Below are 9,698 nucleotides of genomic sequence, written 5' to 3'. Positions count from 1 at the left end.
CCTTTTATTGCATGTTTAAAGGGAATTTGTACTTGTAACCACGCTTAATAAGATAATTAATAATCTTGTTAGGTTAATTGTGATTATAATTCAAGTGATCGCCAATAATAGTTTATGTGTGCATTAAATTCAACCAACATAGATTAAACAGGTTTAGGGTTAATCCTATTGAGTGTATATTAATCAGAAAGCGCACATGAATACGAGCAGAATAAAGTAGAGGCCTATTATTAGGGCAGGTTCAATCTCTTTTAGGTTGAATTTGTACCTTCATCCCCGAACCCTTATTTGGTTCATGACCTTATGGAGTTGACAATCTCTTGGATCGTTAAGGGGTGTAACCTTCACCTCGTGAACGGTTTACAAGTTCCTTAAAAACTTGTTGGCGACTCTTTTGCTCTATCTTCTTCCCTTTTGGACGTCACCGTACTTTAGTGTATGATCACAGTGGGGTTCAAGCTAGTGGGATTTTAAAGGCTTGAAACTATTCCCTACAGTGGGATTATTCTTTTCAATTTTTCCTTTGTCAAATGAGCAAATACTAGCTTAGTTGCTAATTTAACTAAGTTGCTACTTAGTTGTCAAATGACCAAACATTTCGAACGGAAATTGAATTGAGAATCGCTAAAAATCGCAAAAATATTGACGAAAGCCTTAATTAATGAAGAATTCAATTGACAAAAACCTTAATTAATCAAACTAAAATCAAATCTAAACTAAAATAAATCAACGAAAATCAAACTAAAATCAACGAAAATCACATTGACAAAGAATCAAAGAAGTTTGAAGAAGAATCAAAGCCAATAGCAGTAAGAAAGGGAGCAGAGAAATTGAAGGAGGAGAGAGAAAATGGCGCGTCGAATGAAGGAGGAGAGAAAAAACGTTTGAATATTGTTTTTGAAATTATGTTTGATTGGGATAAATCGTAGCCATTGGATGCAATTGATCCAATTGTTGTAATATTTTCTCACATATAATAGGGTTCTCACATAAGGGATATGGTCTCATATGATCTATATATATATATATATATATATATATATATATATATATATATAATTGAATAAATGTAAATTAATATTCTCATGATATTATACCTAATAGATAGATTATTCTTGCTGTAACCCTGACTTTATGCACAATATAAAAATATTTTTATTAATGAAAATACTTAAATTAAATCAAGGAAAATTACCAAAAATAAAATAAAATTATTGTGACTCCTTGCTTGATAGTCTTATCCACTAGGCCAATAGGCCATAACATACCCATCATTGCAGACTACCCTCCAAAAAAAACCAGCCATTCATGGTAGGTTAGAGTCAAATACTACAAACTCGAACTAAAGTTTGGGTCTTGCTTTTCTCTCTTCTCTCTGAACCTAGTCTTTATTGTCAATTTTAAAGGAGCTTCTATCAGATTTCACCGGTGGAAAACCCTAGTTGTTATTTTCTTTTAACCTTTTCGTTTTAGATTACAATAATGATTCCCTCGAAAGAAAGGGTTTTTCTCCTTCGAAAGAAAAGGTTTTTTCGATCTCCTTCGAAAGTCAAGGTTTTTCATATTTTTTTCAAAAGAAAAGGTTTTATTTGTGTTTATTTTGGTCCGGGAGTGCGGGGCTACTATTGATTATGGCTCGGATTCGGGTTGCGGAATTAACACAAGAATTTACTTTCTCACAAAATTGCCAAATGACGACGGATTCACTCAAAAAGTTGTATAAGACAACGAATCGAGAAGGTGTCGAATTGTTATATTTATGTATTTGGATTCTTAGCCCTTCCCTGATTAATTCTTGTTTGATTTTGTTAAAATCGTTTTCATTATTGTTTATTGTGAATGGTAGATGTCGTATAACTTTTATTAATGAAATTTAGTGTTGTTTAGCACTTCTTTCAAAAATAAAGTTTGGGTCTTGAATTGATGACCTTCGAAATTTACTGGATCGGTAGCAAGTAGCAACCCTATGTAAAAAGCAAAGAAAAAAATAATAATTGAAAAAAAAAAAAAGGTATCATAAATTTCCATATAGAATATTCATATTACTCCATAGTATATTACCCATCAAGGGCTCGAGGCACCAACCATACACTTGTGTGATGCGTACCCATTTTCCTTTACAAACCTACATACTAGCCAAAGAAGTAGTAATGCAGTGTTGTTATGTATATGTTGGTACATATATAGCAAATTCATAAATATTTTGTAAATTAATACTACTAGGCTGTAAAATTGTGTCACTGGTAGTGTAACTGTATAATGATTGGTTGCAATAATGGTACTAAAATAACTATGATGATACATTCAAACCCTGAAAACTAAAGTAAAAATATGTGGTCTCATTACCTTTCTTTGTTTTTTTAGTATTTAGAGAGCCACAAGGGAGTGACGTGAATCGAACCCAAGATCACCGAAAACCGAGATGAGGTAAGCTTACACAACTTGAGTAGTTGAGTTATCTTTGATTCTCATCACATCACCTTTACTGTTATACTAAGTTATTACTATTATGCCCTTGTTATGTACCAACAAATACATACCAATATTCCCTTAAAACTCCTTGCTAATCATAAGTCCATGTGACTAATTGCTATACTATAAATCTAATAATAAATTGTTACTACCTTATTCAAATAATATTTAATGAATGGTAAAGGTAAGTTAAGTTCAGCAAAAGTTAGTTTAGTTTAGTAAAAATAATTTTATCGATAAAAAAATGTATATTAACTTTTACATTTGGTTGGCCGTGTGGCCCGCCATTACGGGGCAACTTGTTTAGTGTTATAGTCTAGGTGTTACATAGTTATACTATTACTACAAATTTGGCCAAAGAAGGACCCGTGTTCGATCCCCCGTAACGACAATCGGGAGGGGACTGGAACCTAACCACCCAGAACTGATCCCCGAATCCAGATTAGCCCAAAGGATGAACCGGATGGAACACCAAAAAAAAAAAAAAATTGGCCAAAGAGACCAATAAAAAAATAAGTTATAAAATCAGCAAAAATAATTTATTTTTTCAATTGAATCTGGGAGTTTGAGCTCTTATTTGTCAAAAATTAAAATTAGGGTTTTATAAATTCAAGGGATTTAGAGAATTTGAATGTCATTGCCCAATAGTGAAGATTCTAGTCTAAAAACATGAACAGATGGGTGCTACTCAAATCTTTTGTGTTTTTGTGTTAAATTTTCAATAAAAAAAAAAGGAAATTTTGACAATTACCACCTTCTGTTATGTCCATTTTAGCAATTACCACCTTCTATTTTTCTTTTTGAAAATTACCACCTTCTATTTTCAAAAACATCAAAAGTTACCACCTTCTTGCCTTCCAACTACCATGTGACATCATTTTGGACTCATTCTTTCCCTTTTCTCCTTATTTCTCTCCCATTTCTCTTCCATAACTCGATTCTTACCTTCTCATTCACTTATTTTCCCCCAAAAATTCAGAAACTCTTCAATTCACTCCTCCAAATCAAAATTGACGGAAAATTATTGGTGGTTTGGGGGAAAAAAGTGAAAGGGGAGATGAGAATCCAAATAGGAATGAGAAATGTGAGGGAAATAGGGAGGGAAGGGAAAGAATTGGCCCAAAATGACGTCACGTGCTAGTTGGGGGGCAAAAAGGTGGTAACTTTTGGTGTTTTTGAAAATAGAAGGTGGTAATTTTCAAAAAAAAAAAAAAATAGAAGGTGGTAATTGCTAAAATGGACATAACAGAAGGTGGTGATTGTCAAAATTTCCAAATAAAAATTAAGAAGCTATTGTTCTCAAAAGTCAAAACTAGTCTTTTAAATAGTAATTTTTGGCAAATTTTTTTAGAAAATAATAATTAAAAAAATATTGATCAAAATTTGACCCCCTATATATGCTGTGAGATGTTTTTATACTGTAATTACCTACTAGTACTGTCTGTTCTCACCTCAAAAAATACTTAGTAATTACAAGTACCCTCGGCCTTTTGTAACTAAGTTTTCTAAATGTAATTTAAATTATTATTACACTGTAATAATTTTTTTCTACTCATGATTTATTTTCACTAAACTTAACTTGTGGTACTAAATTGAAACTTACAGTCTTACTTGCTTTTATACAAGTAGCTTTTAGTTGTTGTTGTTGACTTGTTGCTATTATGTGGCTCTACCGCTGTACACCAAGTGAGAAGAAATATGTGGAACAAAAAGACAATATATTATGGTTTAACACTTTTCTGGCACAAATATCCTACTCATGCATATTATTCAATTCATATAATGTATAATATATATGATCATTAATTTATTTAATTTTCATCAATAAAAGGATATTTATACTTCTCCGTCAAAAAAAAAAAAAAAAAAGAAAGAGTAAATGTAAAATAATAATAATAAAAAAGTGCTTTTAGTAGTTACATATAGGGATTATTTATTTAGGAGTTACTCAATCGTTTAAGGGTTACTTATTCTAGGGTTACTTAGTTGGTTAACGCGTTTACGCCGGGGTTACTCAGTCAGTCAAGAGTTACTTATTCTAAATTTACTCAGTCGGTTAATGCGATTTTCATGCGAGAGTAACCCCTGACCGATACTATTTCTTGAATAAGTAACGACTCCTGAATAAGGGTCCCCTTTAAGTAACCCCTAACCAAACGAGTACCCCAAAATAAGTAACTATTATAAGTAATCCCGGCCACACAATGTGGCCAGCAATATATAAAAATTTGTGGGAAAAAATATTTATACTTATTGACTTTATCCAAAGAATAATTACTGAATAATTTATAAAATTTGTATTTTACCAAGATCACAATCTTGATACATAATATGGAGTGACTGAAGTAGTGCAGCTTGAAAGGAAAACAAGGTCGCAATTTCTGCTAATCTAATTGCAGAAATCGTCCTAGAAGAAATATATATATTATAATTATAAAATAAAATAATATGAATAGTGAAAATAACACAATAATTAAATTTAGGTTGATGTTAGAGTGAATAGATGTGGCAAAATATCTAACCACAAAGGGAACAAACACGTGGACACTAACTGCCCTTCCATGCAACCTACCAAAACTCTTTTCACTCGTATAAAGTCCTACGTTACGATTTCATTATTCATCCTACAACTTCTACAATATTACTACAAAATATAAAAATACTTTCCTATTTTATTTAATAATTTTGTGAGTAACATCTTTCTAAAAAAAAATGACAAGTTCATTAGAGGAAATTCGCAAAGCTCAAAGAGCAGATGGGCCAGCAACAATCTTGGCAATTGGTACTGCAACACCACCTAATTGTGTTTATCAATCCGATTTCCCGGATTATTATTTTCGGGTTACCAAGAGCGAGCATATGACTGAGCTGAAGGAAAAGTTTAAGCGCATGTGTACGTATTCTTTATTTTTATACACTTAATTAATTTGTTTATTATGTGTTTGCATTGATTGGCTATATATATCTTATGATATTTGATAATGCAATATAATTATTATATTGATGTAATGCAGTAGTAACAGGTAAAGATGTATGTTTGTAGTTTTTCTAACAAAAAAAAAAAAAAAAAAATGTATGTACATTCATGCATGATGCCATTTATATATTTGCGTGGCTAGTATGATTTACTTGCATGTTTTTCTAACCTTTTCTTCCTCAAGTAACAAGTAAAAAGCTTAAATCTCAAAACATAGTTAGTTTGATGAAAATAAGGTAAATATAACAAAACTGAAGTAACTTAAGTCAAATTATTATACTATTATTAATTTCAAAGTGTCATATCTTTTTACTTGAACTTGTAGCTCCAATATTAGTTTCTTTTATGCAATCATTAATTAATCATATTATTTATAGTTTAGAGCTTATGTAAAATGCTTATTTCTACGAGTTTTTGTCTATACTTTATATTATTAAGGTTTTATAAGACAACACATAAATATAAGTGGTACTCCGTACCTAATATCTATGTCTTAATTTTTAAGTGGAAGAGTATAATTTAGGAAAACATATAAAAGTTATGAGTTAAGCACACAATTAGGTACTCAATTCTTTAAAATTTCACCTTTTAGGTACTCAATTCTTTTTACTTTGCTTTTGGGTACCGAGTTAAGATTCAAGCCAAAAAAATTAAATCAGCCAAAGAATTGAGTACCTTGGGTTAAAGAATTTAGTACCCTTAGTTAAGTATGTGGGCCCCATCCGATTAAAAAATTAATAATTAAAAAAAAAAAAAAAAAAAAAAAAAACATGCTCTTCTGGAACTTTGCTGCGCACTTCATTCTCGAAGAACAAAGCTTTCTTTGTGCTCGAATCTGGTGAAAACGACACCAAAACCGCCATTTTTTTGAGGTAAGCTCAATTTCTCATCATTTATGTTGTGAATTTGATATAAATTTTAGATTTTTTGCCCATTTGATGATGTAATTTGCGACATAGGGTTTTCGAATTTTGGGGTTTTTTTGTCCTTGGACCCCTTCTTCTGTTAAGATGTTAAAATACGGTGAATAAGAAAGAACACTGGATTGAAGACAGGAACATTGAAGCTAGATATAATTTTTTATATGCTTCAGCTTAGTGTGTGGAGGGGGGGCGTATCTTCAATGAAACTGGCAATTAAATTGATTAGAATATAGTATTTTCCAAGTCTTTGAAGTGATCAGGAAGAAATATGACTCAAAGTTATGTGATTATTGAACCTGATAGTATTGAGGACTGAGGAGACAGATATGCTCATAGCAGGGGATAGATAAAGGGCAAGCAATGGAAAAAGTTGTATAAAAAGTGAAATACGGAGTACATTTCTAAAAACTAGAAGAGCTTAACGAATTTAATTCGCATCACATATACTCCACTCAAACTTAAAAACCCCTAGAAAATAGAGAACGAAATTAGGGATTGAAATGGGGTAAAAATTACAAACATAATGAAATAATTACTCGTTAAATTTCCACCTTGTATGAAAGAGAGAGATGAGCAATTGAGCATGTTTTTTTTTTTTTTTTTTTTTTTTTTAAATATTAATTTTTTAATCGGGTGGGGCCCACATACTTAACCAAGGGTACTAAATTCTTTAATCCAAGGTACTCAATTCTTTGGCTGATTTAATTTTTTTTGGCTTGAATTCTTAACTCAGTACCCAAAAGCAAAGTAAAAAGAATTGAGTACCTAAAAGGTGAAATTTTAAAGAATTGAGTATCTAATTATGTGCTTAACTCAAAAGTTATAGGTTCTTTAATTATATTAATAGTAGATTAATTATATTAAACTAATCAAGTCCTTTTTTTTAGGGAATATTATAAAAATCTAATTCATGGGTATGTTAGTCTTTAGATGGGCATGGACCTTCCATGTGTAATGAGGTCATGGCCATGTCCAAGTAAATTTTCTATATTAGATAGTTGTTAAACTTAAATAACCTAATTAGACATATATATACGAAGTATAACATTGGCATATGATTAATTTTGAGAAAGGAGTGAGAGGTTCAAATGTTAAATATTGATTGCTAAAATCTGTAATTGAGAAGTAAAGATTTTATTTCATTACTAGTTGCAAAATTATATATGTTTGAAGTAGGTAGTTGAAGAATGTTTTTTGTATGCTCTTTTTACATACACACCCAAGATATTTTTGTGTTCCACCATATTAAGTCACGTACTGATGACAAAAAGAGCAACCCATTACTACGCTTTCAATGCTTAGCTTGAAGTCTTGTTGTGATCTGACGTTTCAATTGGAGTTCAGAAGGTAATGTGCTAGTGTGTATTTAGGTGGTACCTAACCAATAGTTAAAAAAAAAATTACCAAAAAAAAAAAAAAAAAAAAAAAAAACTTACTAAAGGTAGATATTTACTATAAATGAGTAGTAGTAATAATAATAATTTTTTTAAGGTAAAATGAATTGCCACACTAAGCTACCTAGTATCCCTTACGGATTAACTTAGTCAAGACTAGTAGTTTGATACTATCTTCTTGAATGTATGCGGAAGGGAATGGGACCTTCACTATTATTATTAATGTGCCCTTTTCTCAAACTTAACACATTACACATACACTAGCTACTACTGAATAACATAACTTGTTTTGCTACTATATTACTAATGACATACATTTGTACGAAGTAGTTGAATACATGTCCACATCCTATAAATTAAATCACATGGTTTTTTAATTTTGTTTTTATTAATCATAGTAATTACTCGTATTATGTTCATTATTCTTAACAACATTTTGAAATTATACAGGTGACAAGTCCATGATTAAAAAACGTTACATGCACTTGACAGAAGAATTCCTCAAGGAAAATCCTAACATGGTTACTTACATGGGATCTTCCTTGGATACTCGCCAAGACATTGTGGTATCTGAGGTTCCTAGGCTCGGCAAAGAGGCGGCAGTCAAGGCCATCAAGGAATGGGGTCAGCCTAAGTCTAAGATCACCCATGTCATAATGTGCACCACCTCTGGTGTTGACATGCCTGGGGCCGACTATCAACTCACTAAACTTCTTGGCCTACGACCCTCTGTTCGTCGCTTTATGCTCTACCAACAAGGTTGCTTTGCGGGCGGAACTGTCCTCCGCCTCGCAAAGGACCTAGCCGAGAACAACCGTGGAGCTCGCGTCTTGGTGGTTTGTTCTGAGATTACCGCGATTTGTTTCCGTGGGCCCACTGAGACCCACTTGGACTCCATGGTGGGCCAGGCCCTATTTGGGGATGGGGCCGGAGCATTGATCGTTGGTGCTGATCCAGATGAGTCCATTGAAAGGCCTTTATTTAAAATGGTTTGGGCCGCCCAAACTATATTACCGGACTCCGAGGGTGCAATCGACGGGCACTTGCGAGAAGTGGGCCTGACTTTTCACTTACTAAAAGATGTTCCTGGGCTTATTTCTAAGAACATTAACAAGGCCCTTGAGGAGGCCTTTACCCCTCTTGGGATTAGTGATTGGAACTCCCTCTTTTGGATTGCGCACCCTGGTGGGCCTGCAATATTGGACCAGGTTGAGGCCAAATTGGGCCTCAAAGAAGAGAAGCTCACCGCAACCCGTAATGTGCTAAGTGAATTTGGTAACATGTCTAGTGCTTGTGTACTCTTTATCCTGGATGAGATGAGGAAGAAGTCTATGAAGGAAGGGAAGGCAACCACCGGCGATGGGCTCGATTGGGGTGTTTTATTCGGGTTCGGGCCTGGACTTACTGTCGAGACGGTTGTGCTCCACAGTGTTCCTTTGAACTGTTAATTTATTTGGTGTATGGAGGAGCCAAGAAAAATATGTAAGAAAGAAAATTTGTTGTGGAGCAAGAATTGAGGTGAAGTTCATTACATTACTAGTTTCAACTTGGAGCAAAGTATTAGTTCCTTATATTATTTCTACAAATAGAATGTAATAACTATTGTCGTTTTATGTTGTTTCCCATAGCTTTGTACTCCATAAGACCTAAAACGTAAGAAAAATTTGTTAAATTCTATTGTTTTTTTTTTTTAAAAAAAAAACAAGAAAAAATTTATTTTGATTATTGATTTTATATTTTTATATGAATGTAATGAAAACTATATCAACCTTATGATAACTGGGATTTCAATGCAGTATAATTAGCCCTTTGAGAATAACTATTGCCGATGTTCTTATTGCCCTATGCATGTTTCATGTTTGTATAATTGTTTATTAAAATTATTTGCATATAAATGATGAATGCATGTGTTAGATATTATAATTGTTGTAG

The 9,698-nt window shown here is 32.6% G+C and overlaps 1 protein-coding gene across 1 annotated transcript; it reads left to right on the top strand.

Annotated features, from left to right (window-relative positions):
* Positions 1 to 5,135: 5,135 nt before the first annotated feature.
* On the top strand, positions 5,136 to 9,400 carry LOC145576397 (chalcone synthase). The gene is made up of 2 exons (XM_081634197.1): positions 5,136 to 5,365; positions 8,217 to 9,400. The coding sequence occupies exons 1-2, from the start codon at positions 5,185 to 5,187 to the stop codon at positions 9,212 to 9,214; spliced, it is 1,179 nt and encodes a 392-aa protein (XP_081490323.1). The 5' UTR covers positions 5,136 to 5,184; the 3' UTR covers positions 9,215 to 9,400.
* Positions 9,401 to 9,698: the final 298 nt, after the last annotated feature.

Source organism: Chenopodium album, chromosome 1 (assembly GCF_948465745.1).
Source record: "Chenopodium album chromosome 1, dcCheAlbu1.1, whole genome shotgun sequence".
Taxonomy (NCBI): Eukaryota; Viridiplantae; Streptophyta; class Magnoliopsida; order Caryophyllales; family Amaranthaceae; genus Chenopodium; species Chenopodium album.
The sequence above is the reverse complement of the archived record's forward strand: the minus strand, read 5'-3'. Positions and strand labels throughout refer to the sequence as shown.